The 21,688-nt window shown below is 44.7% G+C and overlaps 1 protein-coding gene across 1 annotated transcript in view; it reads right to left on the bottom strand.

Moving 5' to 3' along the window:
• Window positions 1–21,054, bottom strand: part of LOC141110929 (cytoplasmic phosphatidylinositol transfer protein 1-like) — a 302,399-nt gene extending 281,345 nt beyond the window's left edge. The window contains exon 1 of the mRNA XM_073602732.1: window positions 20,859–21,054. Within this exon, the coding sequence (XP_073458833.1) occupies window positions 20,859–20,906 (48 nt within the window). The 5' untranslated portion in view covers window positions 20,907–21,054. The remainder of the gene's footprint in view (window positions 1–20,858) is intronic.
• Between the last annotated feature and the right edge of the window lie 634 nt (window positions 21,055–21,688).

Raw genomic sequence — 21,688 nt, forward strand, 5'->3', positions numbered from 1 at the left:
AGTGTTGCATGACTGAGTAATTGTTATTCAAAATGTGAGAGCACCGAAAGCTGAAAATTGGTCTGGTTAGGAAGGGGGTTTAAGTGCCCAGTGGGCAAGTGGTTAAAATTCTTTTTATTCATTTTAGCAGGTGGTTATAAAAAGGCCACCATTCCTGTCTTGACCTCATGCATACTGGATGTTCTAAAAATGCCAGTAGCATTAGCTGTAGAATGAGTTTTTCCAGCATATTTTAGCAAAACTAAACTCCCAATACAGCTTATGACTCAGATACACTGATGAACGCAGAATAGCAGTTTTCCAGCTTTTATCAGAGTTAGAGCATTTTTAGAGCTGAAAAACTCCTCTTAATACCCATTAGTTCTGGGTTTTTTTCCCCCCCAGACAGAAAACACCCCTGCCTTAAAAACGCTGAGAACAGCCTATGTGTGCATGGACACAGAACAACATGCTGGAGAGTTTACCGGCTTCAGAAAAACAAAAACAAAAAACAAACAAAAACGAGACCACACAAGTCTGAAGCCAACAACAGCAGCTGTAAAAACATCCAGTGTGCATGAGGCCTAAAAAGCCAAGATTCATGCAACATCTCAAGCACAAAACATAGGTACAATAACAAAATGGTGCATCTCCTATGACTAGGTCCTAGTGGACCCCTTACATCAGATGTCTAGAGCCCCACCACCATAAGTCAAGAATCCCTCACCCTCTAGTGCACCCCCTTACCACAAAGCACAGGGTCTGGAGGAGGACCAGAGAAGGACTGAAGTCGCTATCGGAGTCTGTTGAATGCTGAGACCAGGGGATGCAGAGACGAGGGTGCTGTGGCTGCACAGGTACTGTAGGAGTTCTGTTGTCTTCTCTGTTCCCGACTGTTGAGACAAGGGGATGGCGTGTAGGGGTCAAAGACGAGCTTCTCTGTGGCTGCATGGAGAAGTGCAGGATCTGTAGGAGTTGTCCTCCTCTCTGCTAATGACTGCTGAGACAAGGTGGGGCAGAAACTAGGGAGTTGCCAAAGCTGCAGGAGAGGTTGGGGGCCACATGAAATGGCATGCAGGGCCAGATTTGGCCTGTTGGCCTTGTATTTGACACGTGTCCCAAGACATAATATTTATTATAATTCCTCCACAAAGAAGGCAAGAGGCAACATGAGAGGTGGAGGCACCCTACCAAACACCATTAACAAGTTAAATCCTAGCACATATACTGTGCGTAGCTTTGTTTTAGGATGTGGTACATGGATAAAGGAGAATGAAAACAATGTGAAGTCATGTCTTGTGTATACATTGATGTGGCTTCACAACAGAACTTGGGTAAAGAGGAGGAAGAGAGTGCAATGATTTTCTTGCCCAGCGAAAGCCTTACATACCACTATAGTTGCAGAAAACCCTTTCATATACTTTGATTTTGAATCAAGTACATCTTGTTTGACAGGTCACCTTCAGGCTGCATTCACACCTTAGCGTTTTCAGCTCAAAAAACACCCAACAAGCAAAATCCCATTCATTTCAATGGCACCTGTTCACATCTGAGCATTTAGTCACCTGAAGCAAAACACCTGAAAAACACTTTGGGCCCCTTTCACACTTGTGCCACTTGTCCTGCAAATTGGGACTGCAAAGTCACATGACAAGTCATACCCCATGATTTCCAATGAGTACCATTCATATCTGTGCGACTTCAAGTCACACAGGCTTAAAGTAGTCCCTGTACTACTTTGGTCTGACTTTCACACGAGTTGGAGGTCCATACACAGGCATTCCCTGAAATCGCAGCAAAATAGCGCAACTCAAGTCGCAGTGGGAAAGGGGCCTTAGCTGCATTTACACCTGAGCGTTTCAAAGTCGTTTTTGTTCGGGTCACCAATGTAAAAAGGCAGAAAAACACCTGTAATCTGCCCCAAAGAAGTTCATTCTTTTTTGAGCTCAGGGCGTTTTTCAGGGGTTTTGCTTCAGGTGACAAAACGCTCAGATGTGAACAGGTGCCATTGAAATGAATGGGATTTTGCTTGTTGGGCGTTTTTCAGGCGTTGTATGGAGCTGAAAACATGCATGTGTGAATGCAGCCTAAGGCCCTTTTCACACTTTTACAACTTGTCCTATGACTTAGGACTGCAAAGTCGCATGACAAGTCATTACCCATGAATTCCGATGACAACCAATCATATTAGTACGACTTCAAGTTGTGCTGACTTCAAAGTAGGCCCTGCACTACTTTGATCCTACTTCCGACTTCAGTGATATTCAATAGGCGGATCGCCGTCTTAACTGATCTGACTTTGGCATGCAACTTGTGCTCTGATGATCTTGAAGGGAAACGCCATGCCAAATTAAAAAGGAAAAAAAAAAAAAAAAGGCATGGGTTACCCCTCCAAGAGCATACCAGGCCCTTCGGTCTGGTATGGATGTTAAAGGGGAACCCCCTACTCCAAAATCCATACTAGACCCTTATCTGAGCACACAGCCCGGGCAGGTCAGGAAAGGGGGAGGGGACGAGCACACGCCCAACCACCCCCCGAACCGTATCTGGGGCACCCAGATCCCAATAGTCCCCCCCTTTGTGAATGAGTATAGGGTAAAACAGTGTCAAAAATGTAACACAGTACACAGGTTTTCAAAGCAATTCATTAAGGGGAGCTCCGGTGTCACTTCCGATTTCTTCTCCCCTCTCTAGCTCTTCTGCCTCCTCTGATGTCTTCTGCCTCTGCCGGTTCTTCTCCGCTGATGTCTTCTAGCCCTCTCCGGTTCTTCTCCCTCTGTCTTCTGCCTCTGCTGAGTCTTGTCCACTGTCTTCTCCCTCTGCTGGGTCTTCTCCACTGTCTTCTCCCTGTTCTTCTGATGTTGATTTGACGCTCTCTCCTGCTCTAATGCTGGGTGTGCCATTACTTATATTGGCATGGTGCAGGGTCACCGGAGGGCCACCCCTTATGACATCACCGCCCATTGTGCTCGTGACATCATAAAGGGCGGGCCTCACCTGGTAACCGCGCAGCCAACATTACAGCAGGAGAGAGTGTCGAACCAACATCAGAAGAACAACAGAGGGAGAAGACAGCAGATCAGACTGGGCAAAAGAGCGAGAAGACAGTGGAGAAAACCCGGCAGAGGCAGAACACAGCAAACAGAGGGAGAAGAACCAGAGAGGGCTAGAAGACATCAGCGAAGACCCGGAGAAAGGAGAAGAAATCAGAAGCGACGCCGGAGCTGCCTTAACCACTGGCCACTTAAACCCCCTTCCTAACCAGACCAATTTTCAGCTTTCGGTGCTCTCACATTTTGAATGACAATTACTCAGTCATGCAACATTGTACCTATATGAAATTTTTGTCTTTTTTCCCCACACAAATAGAGCTTTCTTTTGGTGGTATTTAATCACTGCTGGGTTTTTTATTTTTTGCGCTGGAAAAAAAAAAAAAAAAAAAATGCATTTTTCTTCATTTCTCTTATAAAATTTTGCAAATTAGTAATTTTTCTTCATATATTTTGGCCAAAATTTATACCGCTACATATCTTTGGTAAAAAGATATATTTGGTCTTTGTGAAAGTTATATAGAGTCCACAAGCTATGGTGCCAATCTTTGAAAATTGATCACACCTGAAGTACTGACGGCCTATCTCATTTCTTGAGACCCTAACAAGCCAGAAAAGTACAAATACCCCCCAAATGACCCCTTTTTGAAAGTAGACATTCCAAGGTATTGTAATTTTTTCCCACAATTCTTTGCAAAATCAAGATTTTTTTTTCACAAAATTATTATATTAGCAGGTTATTTCTCACACACAGCATATGCATACCACAAATTAAACCCCAAAACACATTCTGCTACTCCTGAGTATGGCGATACCACTTGTGTGAGACTTTTACACAGCCTGGCCACATACAGAGGCCCAACATGCAGGGAGCGCCATCAGGCATTCTTGGAGCATAAAATTACACATATAATTTCTTGACTACCTCTTACATTTTTAAAGGCCCTGGAGAACCAGGACAATGGAAACACCCCAAAAACGACCCCATTTTGGAAAGAAATCTATGAGGCATATCGAGTCTTTTGAACATGTAATTTTTTTCTACAAGTCTTTGGAAAATGTGTAAAGAAAATGAAAAACGCATTTTTTTTTTTTATTTACACAACGTTGTCTATTTACACAATATTTCTAACACATAGCATGTATATACCAAAAATTTACACCCCAAAATAGAGATTCTCTTCTGAGTATGGCGATACCACGTGAGACTTTTCCACAGCCTGGCCACATACAGGAGGACCAACATGCAGGGAGCACCATCAGGTGTTCTAGAGGCATAAGTTTCAAATCTAATTTGACTACCCATTACACTTTTCTGAGGCACTGTAGTGGCATGAATGTGGCATGGATGATAACTGATGTGGCATGGATGAGCATGAATGGGTACGGATGGGATGGCTGGGTATGCAGAGTATGGATGGATGTGTCAATGAGCAGCGCTGTGGGCACTACACATCCAGCCCACAGCGCTGCTGCCACCGATCTCTCCCCTCTCCGCTCAAACTGGACTGAGAGGGGAAAGAGGAACCAGATATCATGCCGGTTTGTTTACATGTGATTGCTCCGTCATTTGATGGAGCGAAAACATGGTAAACGGCCGCGATCATCGGCCGTTTACCTGATCCGTAATGCGCTGGGTCCTCTGGACCCATCGGTCACGGATGAGTTCGGGTGCGCGCCTCAGGGGGCACGCAAGAGCGGGATTCTGGGGGGACATCACTGTACTGCTATGCTAGCTATGGGCTGGTTGTTAAGTGGTTAATAAAATTCCTTTATTACTTTAAAAATCTGTGTACTGTGTTTTATTGGACACTTTTTGTGAATGGGTAGGGGGTACAATGTACCCGATAATCATTCACATAAGGTGGGGGGCCAGGATCTGGGCCCCCCCACCTTGTTAAAGGGGGCTTCCAGATTCCAATAAGCTCCCTGCCCGCAGGCACAGACAACCAACAGCCAGGGTTGTCAAGAGGCCCTTGTCCTCATCAACCTGGGGACAAGGTGGGCCCAGGCGTTTTTCTGCTTTATACATTGGTGAGCTGTACAAAAAAAATTGTGGCAAAAACACGCAAATTTGAAACTCTCGTGTGATTGCAGCCTCAAGTTTCTTTTTCCAGCTAAATACTGACTATAGTGTTTCCTGTTTCTATGCAAATGGCAACATTCAATTCTAAAGTACACATTGAAGGCGTCATTTGTTTCATCTTTTATTAGTGTAAACCTGTACCGTTTTATGACCAATAAACCAGTGTAAACCAGCTCCGAGCTCTCAACCTAGATGACAATTAACAGGGTACCTAAAATATGATAGCAGTACCAATAGGCAGCTGGTTAATGTTCCCAGCACTGCAAGATAGAGCTAAGATATAAACATACTTTCTCCTTACACTGTGAAGGTATTATGTGACCCTCAAAGAGAGGCTTAGTGAAAATGCCACATGCTTTTGCAGTGTTCTAAAGGGAACGAAAAAAGGTCCTCAATGGGATGAATCATTATAGAAGATAAACTTCGTCAGTCTGAAAATTCCGCTAGAAAAGGGAATAATCCCTGGCATGCCAAAATCACATCTGTTATGTGTCTGATTAGCCTTTGCTTCATAAGGGTCTGGTCAAACTTGTACAGAGATGTGCTTTTTTCTATGTTAGAAAATTACAGGTGTCCGCAAGGGCACACAGAAAACAGTTGTGCCTTGTTCATACTGCAATGGAACACCTGGGTGCAGAGCAGTGAGATGCAGAGAAATGCATGCTGTGTGCATTAGACTTTAATGGAGCAGAAGTCACCTGAAAGCTCCACGTATTGTCCGTTTCTATGCACTGCAGATTTTACAGGCGTCAAGCTCTTGGGTGTTCATTCATTTCTTCAGCCAGAATAATCAATTTATTCTGCCCATTGAAATGAATTGATGCTCAAGCAATAGTGTTTAGCAGCTTCTAGTAGCACCATACCTTTTTTCTGCTGCTCGTGGATTCATTGGCAGTTTTCTACTGCCTATAAACGCTGCTAATAATATAATAATAATATGAATGCATGGACACTAAAGCCTGGTACACACTAATAGTTTGATTGAGGGGGAAAAAAAAAAAAAAACAAAGTCAGCACCGGTCAGAGCTGCTGTACTAACCATCTGACGTTAGTACAACAATCTCCCCCACTGAGCTGTTGTGTTCTCACAAGGGGACGCCTCTCCCCCCCCCCCCCCCCAGCACACTTCGGTCAGCTCTCTCAGCCATTGGCTTAGAGTGCTGATCGGGAGTCGGCCAGCTGCTGGTTTTCCAACATGCTCGTCCGACAGTCCAGGCTGGTCAACATACACACGGGGCGAATGTCAGCTTTTTTTTTATCCGGAAGATGTCTCCCAACATTCAGCCTGTGTACACAGGGCTATAGGCCAACATGGAAGGGCGTTAGAGGCATGAGAAGAAAAAATAAATTTAAAAAAATACACCCCTAGAAGCATCTGTAAAAACAGTGTTCACGAGACCCAAATTTAAAAAAATAAATAAATCTATGCAGTCCTTTAAGCAACATACACTAGATTGCCTAAAGTATTGGGATGTCTGCCTTTTCACACACATGAACTTTAATGACATCCCAGTCTTCGTCCTTACGGATCGATATTGAATTAGCCCACCCTTTGCACCTATAAGAGCTTCAACTCATCTGAGGAGGATTTCCACAAGGTTTAGGAGTGTCTTCTCATCCACATCAGTGCCTAACCTCACAAATGCACTTCTGGAAGAATGGTCAAACAGTCCCATAGACGCACTCCCAAACTCTGGACAACCTTCCCAGAAGAGTTGAAGCTGTTATAGCTGCAAAGGGAGGGTCAATTAAATATTAAACCCTACGGACAAAGACTTTGGTGCCAGTAAAGTTCATGTGCGTGTAAAGACAGGCGTCCCAATCATTTTGGCAATATAGTGCATCTCTTCTACACAAAATCCTCTTGCAAACGTGTGCCATACAATCCCAATACCCCTCTTCACTCCACCTCCATGACATTTAGTGCTTAAATATCAAAACACTCACCAGATGTGAATGACCCCTGATCTCTAACGCAGGCCATAGATTATGCCATTTTCTTTCAAGTTGCAGGGAAGAAAAATCACTTGATTCCCCCAGCAAGACTGTCAGTGTTGATGAGGGAATTCCTACCGCAATGCCATCTTATTCTCCTAGCAGGGGAGCTCGCCCATGTCTGGAGAACAGTTATGTTCGCAGATAATCGTACGCTAAAAATTCCACATGCTGGTTCTACCCAAGTCAATCAGTGGATTGACTTGGGTACAATTAGCCTGAGCAAAGATGGATCAAATCTCTGTCATCAGGAGAAATAGGGTAAATCTCCTCAGCTGGGACACAGACAGCAATAAAAGCCTGAAAAAGGTTTTACCACTTCCATACTTTACACTGCACTATGCCTCTTGCACAAGGATGGTGAGAGACTAAAATTATACTGGGCTTAAAGTTCTGGTCATTTTCTCACGCCCGGGAGTCGTAAGTGTCACAAATTCACACCCCAACGGCTACTAACTAACCGCGACGTGCGTTCCGTGACCGGGGTATATGAGGAACTAAGGGAATAAGGGGGAACTTCTACTGCGCATGTAAGACTGGCTGTAGTATTTTCACAGCCTGCACTACCTTTGGCCACCACTAGAGGGAGACTCCACTCCAATCCAGCTAGCTGACCACACACAGGCAGATACAAATCTTACATACAATCTGGTGCACTCTAAGGGTTGGGGAGCAATCTAGCAATTACTACACACTTCTAGGATTCCTCCAGCTATCCTGCAAGCTTGAACCCCGGTGTTAATCACTCTTCCCACTGTCCCCACACCCACACACCAGACACACAATAAACGATAGCCTGCCACCACCCAACAGTTTGTCCGCAGACTGGTCTGCTGAGCCACCACACACACAGATCTCCGTCTGGAAGATCTGTTAGCTTACAATCTGCCAACACACAGTGCAATTGCATACCGATTGGTACGTAACTTAAACCGAGTACTTAGGCACTAAAATACAACAACCTCTCCAGAGATATGAGTCCTAGCTTAGTACACAGAAGTCACTTATTAATTTTATCATTTAATATCCCAAAAGTGGGCAGTGCATATACGATATACAAAGAAAAAGGAGTTACGAAAAAAGATACAAAAAATGCAGAAAGACACACAATTGGCAATTTGCTATGAAAATAAAAAGGGATAAAAACAGAAATAAACTTTACCCAAGTCTATTCGTTAGTAGAAGCATACTGGAACATGTGGGAACTCCCCAGTTTCGAACTGGCTTCGTGGAAGAACAATGTCCATATCTCAGGCTACCCAATTTATTGAAATATGGATGTAGGCTGGACTTTAGCCCTTGGCCAATTAACCCTGGGGGGTGTTCCTGTCTCAGCCCACAAATGTTTTGTGTTCTGAAATGACCAGAGTCAAATTGGCCCAGAACGGCGCTGATTGCTGGGTCATGGATAGGATTTCCAATACCAGCGCATCATGCCGATCGCAACAGTACCAATCACTGCCTGCCTGCCGCAATCAGGCTCCATGTAACGGTTTTGTGTGGTTCTCTAGGATTCCACACCTGCTAAACATACAGAGTTACATGTACACGTAGCCCATCAGGTGTACGATCAAAAGGAATTATTTTCATCTCTCTGCCGTTAATATTTTAGCTTTTATGAGAGATAAAATAGGTTCCTTAGATCTCTTGATATTAATCAAAGCCTACAGACTGTCCGGAGCCTTGTGAATGCCCCCTGCAGATCTGTGTAGCCAAGATGACTAGCAGTTTCTTCGAGCCTCAGGAAGATGGCAATCTATGTTTACTCTAATGGGAACTTTTATTGGCATCTAGGTGTCACTTCGATCCTAGAAAAAAACTATCCCTGTCCTTTTCAAATGCTAATGAAAGAACATATGTGCATGACTGACATAGAATACTATATTTTTAATAACCCAGAATTAAACTACATCTACATTTACACTACTTCTAACGATCACACCACATCTAGTTAAGGCAAAACTATCCTACGCTTATATTTTTGTCACAGTAAGTACATTTTTTTTTTCCTGGCTGCAGGTTCTCTAGCATCATCTAGATTTTTCCTCCCCAACCTGTCCCTGGCCTGCTCCTTTCATTCACTGGATTTCAGTTCTTTCAGTCACGGAAGCTCAGCATCCTACGTGGTTTATAAAGGCTGAACATTTTTTACCTTCATTGGTAGAGACAGCAACAGGGGTCTTTGGATGTGGTGGTGTCTCTCGCGCTAAAAAGAGTAAAGGAATGTGTCTAGATCTAAATAGGATATTATAGTGAGTGAAATGAAAAAACAAATAAAACGGTGTAAAGTAATATCAAACGTGAATATCAAGTGATGATGTCTCTCAGGACTGCAGCAAAGTCAAAAGTGTTCACACTACACTCAACAAACTAAAACCGGTGGAAGGACTTCGCGCTTCAAATCTATCACATAAATAGGCGACAGCGTAACAACCTATAAAGGTGCAGCTATAGTGGCTGTAAACATACACATCAATTGCGAGTAAACACAGCAGTGAAAAACACACATAAAAATCATCAAAGTAATCCAAATGTGCTAGTGACACAAATGCTCTTCATAGGTGAAAAGTTCATAATGTTCTCTTCTTAAAAAACAAACAAAATAAATGTGTGGCTGTAGCTGGGATCCAATATGGGGGACAATAAAGATAATCTTTTAAATGGGGGGTCCGGTGTGTCGGGGCTCTCTAACCTCTCACCTTAAAAAAAGCAAATAAAGGCATCAGATATCTGCTGCAGTAGGTCCTGTATGGTGCAGTACATATGGTAATCCGGGTGATGTGCCTCTAGTGATAGGATAATCTTCCCGGCGTACACATGCCTATATAAATAGAGAGGGGGAGAGAGAGAGAGAGGGGGGAAGGAGGGGTTGCCCACCTTGGGCTCCACCGGTCCGGTGGGATAGGGAATGAGGAAAAAGAGAGAAGCCTCCAATGGTGTAGTATATTGACCAAAGTGATGTTTATTAAAAAATAAGGGTGGTCTCTTACATTAAAACATTTTAAAATCAGCATAAAAGCATGAGAAAAAGCTGGAGCGGCGTCCGAGGCGCCTCCTTACTGACTTCCGGTTACGTCTTTGCTCTCTGCCACGCCCTACGCGTTACGTCACCGCTCGTGACTTCATCTGGGGAACCGGATTGGCCAGAGAGGCATGTCATTTATAGTGTTTCCGGAAGTGTCTTAGCGGCCATTTTTGTTATGGTCGGATGTGTTCCTATTACCGCGGCCATCTTAACGGTGGCAAATTGTGTAGTACGGGGGCCATGTTTTAGAAGGATCAAACCAGACAATGCTAACTATTGTATATATTAGAAAGCTGTGCTGTCGTATACTTGTATTGCCTTTAATCAGTGCGATCAGCCCCGAGGGAGTAATCACAGCTTTGCAGAATGTTCTATTGGTATAGGCATCTCATACAGAGTGTTTCCAACATTATGTGTCGGCCATTTTCTTGTAGTTCCTAATAGTACGCCAACCTATGGTTGCCTCTATTCAGGGTTAACATGGATGGCGGCCATTTTTTAGGATGGTAACAATATTTAAGATCCGCCATATTGCTGTACGCAATGATGTTCAATTGTAGGTGTATAATCTGTGGGGGAAATTGCAACGGAAGCACCCGTCGTAACCTGAGTTGTCAAGGAGATGTCTACACTCATATAACAATCATATATGTATTTAAAATTAAATATTCTATATGTTATCATAAATCTTTATGCATCGTCATATAATTAAAATTAAAATTTACACTAGAACTCAGACATATCAAATGTTTACTAATGAACATAAATACCCCCTTTTTAGTACAAATACGTAAACAAGGAGATAAAAGCCATAATTCCTAAAAACTAAAGTATAGTGATCTAATTTGCAAACAGAGAAAATATCTAATTAAATGCCTAGATGTGTGCCTAAAATGCAACTACTTTTGGCACAATCATGCATATTATAAACAAGCTATAGGCATTGCAATGGGTGCTAAGTTCGCACCAAGCGTGGCCAACGCGTTTATGGCTAGGGGTGCAACGGATCGTCACCGATCCGTGATCCGAACGGGCCAGGCTGTTCGGATCGGTACACCCGCGATCCGCGGAGCGCTCCGCGGCCTCGGGTTTTAGGAAAGGCCGCGGCTTCGGCCTAGCTCCGGAGCCGCGGCCATCTTGGTACACCCGGCGGCGCTCAGCTGCGTGCTGACGTCATCACCCCGCCCTCAACTCGTGGGTCCGGCGGCTGGCTTGGCGGCGCCGGCTTCTCTTAACAGGTCAGACTAACAGCACTGTAATGTATACAGTGCGGGGGGGCGTGTGGCTGTATTACAGTGGAGGGGGGGCGTGTGGCTTTAGTACAGTGGAGGGGGGGGCGTGTGGCTTTATTACAGTGGAGGGGGGGCGTGTGGCTTTATTACAGTGGAGGGGGGGCGTGTGGCTTTATTACAGTGGAGGGGGGGCGTGTGGCTTTATTACAGTGGAGGGGGGGCGTGTGGCTTTATTACAGTGGAGGGGGGGGCGTGTGGCTTTATTACAGTGGAGGGGGGGGCGTGTGGCTTTATTACAGTGGAGGGGGGGGGGCGTGTGGATGTATTACAGTGGGGGGACGTGTGTGGATGTATTACAGTGGGGGGACATGTGGATGTATTACAGTGGGGGGGACATGTGGATGTATTACAGTGGGGGGGACATGTGGATGTATTACAGTGGGGGGGACATGTGGATGTATTACAGTGGGGGGGACATGTGGATGTATTACAGTGGGGGGGGACATGTGGATGTATTACAGTGGGGGGGACATGTGGATGTATTACAGTGGGGGGGGCATGTGGATGTATTACAGTGGGGGGGGCATGTGGATGTATTACAGTGGGGGGGGCATGTGGATGTATTACAGTGGGGGGGGCATGTGGATGTATTACAGTGGGGGGGGCATGTGGATGTATTACAGTGGGGGGGACATGTGGATGTATTACAGTGGGGGGGACATGTGGATGTATTACAGTGGGGGGGACATGTGGATGTATTACAGTGGGGGGGACATGTGGATGTATTACAGTGGGGGGGACATGTGGATATATTACAGTGGGGGGAGATGTGGATATATTACAGTGGGGAACATGTGGATATATTACAGTGGGGGAGATGTGGATATATATTTTTTTTGTTGATCCGAAAATGATCCGAAAATGATCCGAGGAACGATCCGAACCGTGATTTTTTTGATCCGTTGCACCCCTATTTATGGCCCAGTGGGAAGAACAATCCGTATACAAGGATACCCCACCTGAACTCACCCTATACAGAAGATACATCGACGATGTTATTATAGTTTGGAACGGCAAAAGGGAAGCACTAGAACAGTTCCTAGAGAAACTCAATAGAAATTAAAAGAACATCCATCTATCGTGGAAGATTGATGAAAAAACAGTGGAATTCCTTGATTTGCAAATTAGTCTGCAAGAAGATAAATTGGTTACCAAAACCTTTTTCAAACAAGTAGATACTAACAGTTATTTATCCTTAGACAGTTGCCATCATAAAACATGGCTATACAATATACCGAAAGGACAATTTGTCCGAATTAAAAGGAACTGTACTAACGAAAAGGACTATAAAGGAACAAGCTGAACTAATTGGGTCTAGGTTCAGAGAGCAGGGATACGAACCCTTCTGGATTAACAAATAGAAGAAGTGAACAACATGGATAGGACCAAAATGTTAGAAAAACATCCCAAAAGAATACTCCATCAAGAAGCACCAAGTCTCATCTTAGATTACAATACACAACATAAACAAGTATCACGAATCATCCAGCGACACTGGCATATTCTTAAAAATGACAAAGATTTGAGCAAAATATTACCTGAACAACGGAATATCATATTTAAGAAAGCACCAACTATTAGAAATATGGTAGTTAAATCAGTCATTGAACCCCCACAACAAATGTCATACTCCTTCTCAGGCAAAGGTTTCTACCCGTGTAGAAACTGCTTTGCGTGTAGACACGCTCAGAAGTTTCAGGGTAAGAGAAAAGAATTTACTTGCACCACAACACAAGAGACACACAAGATAAAGGATTTTGTAAGCTGCCATACGGAAGGGGTGGTATATGTTCTCCAGTGTAGTTGCCGACTACAATATGTGGGACGCACCAAGAGAGCTCTTAAAGTAAGGATTAAGGAGCACATTCAAAATATTAAGAAGGGTAACCCCAAGCATAATGTGTCTAAACATTTTGCGATAGCACATAATCGGGACCCCTCACAACTACAATTTTGGGGTATCGAGAAATACAAGGGTAGTTGGAGAGGGAGTCACAAAATCAGAAATTTAAGCCAAAGGGAGTCATTTTGGATACATACTCTACGTTCACTTACACCTAGAGGAATGAACGTAGAGTTCGATTTAAATTGTTTAAGCAATTTTTAATATCAGTTATTGTTGAGCATTTGGTAATGATTATTATTTTGATTATTATTAATCTTAATAATGTGTATATGTTTACCATTTGCATTGACTTCCTGTTTAGTTTTTAGGAATTATGGCTTTTATCTCCTTGTTTACGTATTTGTACTAAAAAGGGGGTATTTATGTTCATTAGTAAACATTTGATATGTCTGAGTTCTAGTGTAAATTTTAATTATATGAAGATGCATAAAGATTTATGATAACATATAGAATATTTAATTTTAAATACCTATATGATTGTTATATGAGTGTAGAGACATCTCCTTGACAACTCAGGTTACGACGGGTGCTTCCGTTGCAATTTCCCCCACAGATTACACACCTACAATTGAACATCATTGCGTACAGCAATATGGCAGATCTTAAATATTGTTACCATCCTAAAAAATGGCCGCCATCCATGTTAACCCTGAATAGAGGCAACCATAGGTTGGCGTACTATTAGGAACTACAAGAAAATGGCCGACACATAATGTTGGAAACACTCTGTATGAGATGCCTATACCAATAGAACATTCTGCAAAGCTGTGATTACTCCCTCGGGGCTGATCGCACTGATTAAAAGGCAATACAAGTATACGACAGCACAGCTTTCTAATATATACAATAGTTAGCATTGTCTGGTTTGATCCTTCTAAAACATGGCCCCCGTACTACACAATTTGCCACCGTTAAGATGGCCGCGGTAATAGGAACACATCCGACCATAACAAAAATGGCCGCTAAGACACTTCCGGAAACTTAGTATAAATGACATGCCTCTCTGGCCAATCCGGTTCCCCAGATGAAGTCACGAGCGGTGACGTAACGCGTAGGGCGTGGCAGAGAGCAAAGACGTAACCGGAAGTCAGTAAGGAGGCGCCTCGGACGCCGCTCCAGCTTTTTCTCATGCTTTTATGCTGATTTTAAAATGTTTTAATGTAAGAGACCACCCTTATTTTTTAATAAACATCACTTTGGTCAATATACTACACCATTGGAGGCTTCTCTCTTTTTCCTCATTCCCTATCCCACCGGACCGGTGGAGCCCAAGGTGGGCAACCCCTCCTTCCCCCCTCTCTCTCTCTCCCCCTCTCTATTTATATAGGCATGTGTACGTCGGGAAGATTATCCTATCACTAGAGGCACATCACCCGGATTACCATATGTACTGCACCATACAGGACCTACTGCAGCAGATATCTGATGCCTTTATTTGCTTTTTTTAAGGTGAGAGGTTAGAGAGCCCCGACACACCGGACCCCCCATTAAAAGATTATCTTTATTGTCCCCCATATTGGATCCCAGCTACAGCCACACATTTATTTTGTTTGTTTTTTTAAGAAGAGAACATTATGAACTTTTCACCTATGAAGAGCATTTGTGTTACTAGCACATTTGGACTACTTTGATGATTTTTATGTGTGTTTTTCACTGCTGTGTTTACTCGCAATTGATGTGTATGTTTAACAGGGGTCTTTGGCTCCCACTGTTGTCAACCACAGCCAGCCAATGAGGAGAAGGGGGGGGGCTGAGCCTAGGCTCTATATGTCTTATGGACACGTAGAGCAGGGCCCAGAAGTGGGCATTCACCAGTGTCTCCATAGCAAGCAGCTTGGTATTGGGCCAAGGGGGAGGAGCCAGGAGCGCTGGCAGGGGACCAGAGAAGAAGAGGATCAGGGCTACTCTGTGCAAAACCACTTTAAGTGGGACTTTTTTCCTTCTGTGTTGGGGATAGCCGTGCATGCCACTTCCTGAAACACAAGTGTGCCACGACCTGCAGAAATATGCTGTACATGCATACCCGGGTAAACTCTAATGCAGGAGCAATGTTGCAGACAGTCACTTGTGTTGGCATCTGTATGTGGAATCCCAGTTAGGTGAAAGCGCAAACTATTTTATAGTTGAGGACACAGGAGCCAATACACATCCGTCTGCATGAGCTTCATATTGTTTAACAGCTGCAAGGTTTCCCGATGGAGGTCAGATTTTACATCATGTAATCTTGGGTTTACACAACTCAGTTGTCGTATAACACAATGATAATGTGTGTATAAACCCTGGAAACAAACCAGATTATAAACGTATGGGTGCTTTATAAAAGCTAAAAAGGAAAAAAATTTGGGTCCTTGCCAACAGCAACTAGTTAGGTGTTTACTTTCAATCTCTACCTTGTCCAAGAAGAATGATTGCTGCAAACTGACTGGCAACCATAAGCAACACACCTTCTCTTCCTGTATGGCTATGCTGCAGGCTCAATAGGTCTTCAGCTGCTGTAGAAGTGCATTTGTCCACATGTTTGCTAGAGGTTTTGTGTAGCAGATGCATCACAATGAGAGCATTACATAACTGTGAATACTGAGTGATGAGGCCAGACTGGTGCAGAACGCACCGACTATGAGCAGTACAGTCCTGATCATTCAGCATTCTCAGCTATCCGGACATTGCACCACTGGTTCTAATATGTCCAGCCTAACTTAGTATAGCTTTACTTGCATTCACACCTATTGATTCTGCCCAGATGTCCGAGATATAACAGCAATTTGGTTTCACTTAGTTCTTGACAGCAATTACACATTTTAAATCATTTGTTTGGATGGTCAGCAGTGAACAGTTTACCTCAATGACCTGGATAATTCCAGGATGGGGCCCACAGTGAGAACCCCATTCGCCATCTGTTATCTGGCATATTGGATAGATGGATAGATACACACACATTCTGTTGGCTATAGATACATCTATGTGTGTGTATAAATAAATAGTATTTATACAAGTTGGGGACCTTAGTTTGTAAGCTCCTTGAGGGCAGAGACTGATGTGAACGTATAATATATATATGTAAAAGTGCTGTGTAAATTGATGGCACTATACAAGTACCTAATATAAAAATAAAAAAAGCATCTATTTTTTAGATTATATGCACTTTTATTTATATAACATACATATATAACATACATACATATACATACATACATACACATACACACACACATACACACATAATAATTTGTGTATATACAGTAACCTTTGTCCTGAACAGTCAGTGGTGCTGGTTCTGCTGGTATCAGTTCATATCAGTACATGATCTGAGTGGGATCTAAATTCTGCTCAGCAGTAAGTCATAAGACGACATCTCTGAATGAAGCTCCGGCACATTACTCAGAGGAATGACTGCTGTACTGATTCATTTGCACACACTATTTTGCTGCAGCGTACCTCTGGAGACAGGTACAGACATGATTAGAAATCATGGTGCCAGCTATTATTTTGAGTCAGAATGAAGGTATAGGTGTGAGTAATAAGGGCAGTTTGGGGGGGGGGGGGGGGGGGGACTAACCAAGCTCTTCAAGCTGCTGAAAAATAACCCATGAGAGAAATAGAAAGGCTGCCAATGCTGACCTATGAGAAAATGCTAGTTGCCTGGCTGCCATGTTAACTATTGCTTTAATGACCTGGATATAGAATGCAAGTTGCCTACTTGTAGCGCAGCAAAGGGATAGCAATAATGGGGCCAGGAGACTAGCACTTTGACACAAAAATAAAAATTTACATTAATGGACAAGGTATGAACACACTTTTCAGCATTACAAGGGTTGGTTATTGAAAACCGAAAATTTCTGATAACCTGGAAAACTCTGCAATCCCTCAGACCCCATGCACCCTGGACCATTTTCAGCTTGTTTCCCTGACTATGGTCAACATGCAGAACCAAATTCTTTCAAATTGTCCCTGTTCACTCTTGTACACTCAGTCGCTCTACGCTCAAAAAAAGTGTTTTTTGCATATCCCCAGACTTCAATAGGAGTGTCTGTAAACACAAAACATGTGTTTTTGCTCATGGAGAACACCTTCCCCTCTTCTAGAGCTGCCCAGGAAACAAATGCCTGAAGTGCAATCACCTGAAATACACGGTGCTCAGGTGTACATGCAGGCTCAGTGATCACTCCGGTCTGAGAAAAGAAGGAAAGAAAGAAAAAGAAAGAAAAAGAAAGAAAAAGAAAGAAAAAGAAAGAAAAAGAAAGAAAAAGAAAGAAAAAGAAAGAAAAAGAAAGAAAAAGAAAGAAAAAGAAAGAGAAAAAAAAAAGGGGGGGGGGGGGGGGGGGAGAGAATTCACCTCTTCTCCAAGAATAAACTGCATAAAATGTGTCCACTGAATGGAGGATAAAAGCTGCATTCCACCCAGGGCTCCAATAGATCATTCTTTTCACCAATAGGTAGTAGAAGCTCCATTTGCAAAAGAGTATAGTCCTGACTCCTGGACCACAAGAATTGTAATAGATTCTGCCAATGCCAGCTATTGCGTCGCCAATACAAACACATGGATCAAGGTAACCTACTACCAACAGTTTCATTCTTTGCAGGGTCTCAGCAGAGCTGGTGGCTTCTTCTCTTAATCTATGCTGCTGCTTTTGCAATAGGAAGCTGGGTGACCGAGTTCAGATAGCCGTGTGTATGGGCAGCCCTGGTATCACCCAAGATAAAGGCCAAACTGGAATGAAGATCGAACATGAATACGACAATTTTTTTCATCAACTTTATATATACTAGATCCAAAGTACTAATTTTCCAGTGAATAGAATTGTATAATTTAATAGTAAAACCTGAGTCTAGTCTCTAGCACAATCATACCACACACATATTAGAGTCCCATAGACAGCGATCATAGATTTACTAATCTCTTCCCTCTTATCCTTTTGGATTCATCATGAAGCTGAAATTTAACAATTTTATTCTGGGGTGGGGGAATAGACATTAGTTACCCATAAATGCATGCAAAAATCCTTGCTTTACTGCACAGAGCAGCAATATTCCAGTGCTGTAGGGGTTAGCAGTGGCTGCAAGTGTGAAGGGCCTGTGCTGTTCACTTGCCCCGCCACCATTCACGGAACTTGTACTATTATTGTCCCACATTGTAACACCTTCTGTTAATGCGCAGGGAAGATCCTGTCATTCATCTTCCATTAACAGAAAGCTTTCCGGAGATCCCGGTTATGATAATACTGGGCAGAATGAATGAGACACACTCTATCACAGGTAACAAATGTGTGTGGTGGTGCTGTATTCTCCCCCATTAAAAAAGGTAAATAAAGGAAAAGGACTATGGTAGATAAGATAAATACCATCAGATTCACAGGCCGGTTAAATTGTAAATGGACATGATGGGGGCTCCTTCAACCCACTGCGGTAGTGTACATTTTTCCATCCTCTCCAGATTGTTATCAGCCTATCACATAAAAATGAGCATTTAAAAAGGAGAAGTATGGACAAAGCCCTTTAAGCCATACTTCTCCTGTGGGTCACAGAAGTGTACTTGGTTCTGCACTCCTGTCACCCAGATTTAGCTGGCTTAGGCCCCTTTCACACTGGGGCGGTGGGTGAGTCGGCGGTAAAAACACTGCTATTTTTAGTGGCCCTTTACCGTCGCTTTTGCTGCACTATTCGGCGGCTAGTGGAACGCTTTTACCCCCGCTAGCAGCCAAGGGTTAAAATCACCACAAAGCACTGTTGCAGCGCTATGCCGGCAGTATAGCCATGCTGCCCTATGATTTCAATGGGCAGGAGCGGTTTAAGAGCGGGGTATACACTGCTTCAAAAATGCTGCCAGCAGGACTTTTTTTAGCGTCCTGCCAGTGCACCGCTCCAGTATGAAAGCCCTCGGGGGTTTCACGTTGGAGAGAAACAGCAGTGGCGCTTTGCAGACGCCATTTTTAGCGCCTGCAAAGCGTCCCAGTGTGAAAGGGGTCTTAAAGCCAAGTTTCACCCATTTCTGCGTTTGTTAAAAGTCAGCAGCTGCAAAAAGTGTAGTTGCTGACTTTTAATAAACAGACACTCACCTGCCCCATGATGTGGCCGCCCGCAGCCTCGCTTCTCTGCTCCTCCTCTCTCCGGCACCAGCATTGCAAGTGTGGGCACCCGGCTGCGACAGCTTGTAGCTTCACAGCCGGGTGCGCACTGAGTGTTCTGAATGGCTGAGCAATCTTATGGGACCTGTGACGTGTGCCATAAGATTGCAGGAGGGGGGTGGGAGGAAAACTTCCGCTTGGTGCGATGATCGGAAGCTGGGTACCTCTCAAAACAATGACATGCCAAATGTTGCATGTCAGGGGGTCAGGAGTCCTTAAAGCGGAAGTTCCACTTTTGATGGAACTCCGCTTTAAATCTGCTTTTCGGCTGTCATTACAGAACCGGCCCAGACTCTGGAGGAATCCTGACTTTAATGTTGGGATCCACCCAAATGCCTGATCAGTAGCTGGCTCAGCCTGTCAGTGCACTGCAAAGAGCGCTCTTTATGTACTGAGTTCTCGGTGTAGAGGAGGAGGGGGACAGGTGCTGCACCCACCTAGGTGAACGTGTAGGTTTGTTATTTTGAAATTCTGCACCCTTGTGAGTGTGGGGGAGGGGGACCTGCAGGGTTGTTCATCTTGTGCCCAGGTCTAGTGCGACTATTTCTGACACCCTAGGCGAAATGCCATTTTGCCGCCCCCCCTGGCTCCACCCCCTTTGCCCATCAAATGTAGCCTCACCAGTGCCCATCAATTGTTTGCTTGCTCCCAGTCATTCGGGAGTCAGACACAGGCCTCCGCGCCTCTGACACTATGTGCGAACAGAGCGGCTCTGCCTGCTGAGAGACTTAGTTGCTTTCTGCAGAGAGAAGAGTAGGAACACCAGTGGGCGGCCGCCAAGTTTGCCTAGTGGTAGCACCCACTTACTTGTGCCCGGAGTCAGGCTTTAAATCCAGCACACAGAAGTGATGTAGCGACTGTCAGGTGGAATCTCAGTGTGCAACTCAAGGAAGCAAAGTTCACCTCGCCTGGGAGGTAAGTTCTCATGGGCTTCATTTTTAGACACAACCTGAGATGACCATCACCGGATAAAGCCACCCGGCTCACCTGTATGTGCACCCTGTCACCCACCGTGCCACCTTCCCCACAGCCCCCAAAAGTGGATTTTTCTGAGCGATTCCCATTCTTCCAGTGTTAGGCACATACAGTAGATGTGCACGCTCGGCTGACACCACAATACATAACCATGCAAGGAGGGCTGTGCAACATTCAAATCACCACAGAAGGGCATGGGTGATCTCTGAGCATAGAAGATCCCCGTCCCCCTGTGCAGGGCACGGGAAGATCTATACACAGAAGTCCTGGCAATGTACGGAGGAGTCTATGTCAGCACACATGGAGGTTCATTGAGGAGTAGAGAGCGGAGGACCCCCATACCAGCAATGAATTGGGCACACACAAAGCCGGCCGTAGCCAAGCCTCACACACGGCATGTCTCGGGGAGAAGGTGTCGGTGCGCTCACCTCGTCCACCGTTAGCGGCATACAGATCCGGTATTCCTTCACCAGCATCCTGGGCCCGGCTCCGCTCCCTCCGCACTCCAAAAAAACTTTCCGGATCTTCCCCCGGTGTGTTCTCACCTCAGACTGAGCGCAGCTCCGCACAGCGACACACCTTACCGACACTGACTCCGCCCCCTCCTTCCACACTCACCGAGGAGCATTAACCCCTCCACTCCCTCTTCACCGACCCAAGGAATCTCCTCACACCGACAGGACGGCGAGGCTGAGCGACAGTGCCGGGCCCGCCTTCATCTATAACAACCCTCTCACCCCCGGTCCCCCTATAATACACATTCCCCCGGTCCTCCTATATACCACACACTCCCCGGTCCTCCTATATACCACACACTCCCCTGTCCTCCTATATACCACACACTCCCCTGTCCTCCTATATACCACACACTCCCCGGTCCTCCTATATACCACACACTCCCCGGTCCTCCTATATACCTCACACTCCCCGGTCCTCCTATATACCACACACTCCCCTGTCCTCCTATATACCACACACTCCCCTGTCCTCCTATATACCACACACTCCCCGGTCCTCCTATATACCTCACACTCCCCTGTCCTCCTATATACCACACACTCCCCTGTCCTCCTATATACCACACACTCCCCGGTCCTCCTATATACCACACACTCCCCGGTCCTCCTATATACCTCACACTCCCCTGTCCTCCTATATACCACACACTCCCCTGTCCTCCTATATACCACACACTCCCCGGTCCTCCTATATACCACACACTCCCCGGTCCTCCTATATACCACACACTCCCCCGTCC

This window comes from Aquarana catesbeiana, linkage group LG10 (genome assembly GCF_042186555.1).
Source record: "Aquarana catesbeiana isolate 2022-GZ linkage group LG10, ASM4218655v1, whole genome shotgun sequence".
NCBI classification, from domain to species: Eukaryota; Metazoa; Chordata; class Amphibia; order Anura; family Ranidae; genus Aquarana; species Aquarana catesbeiana.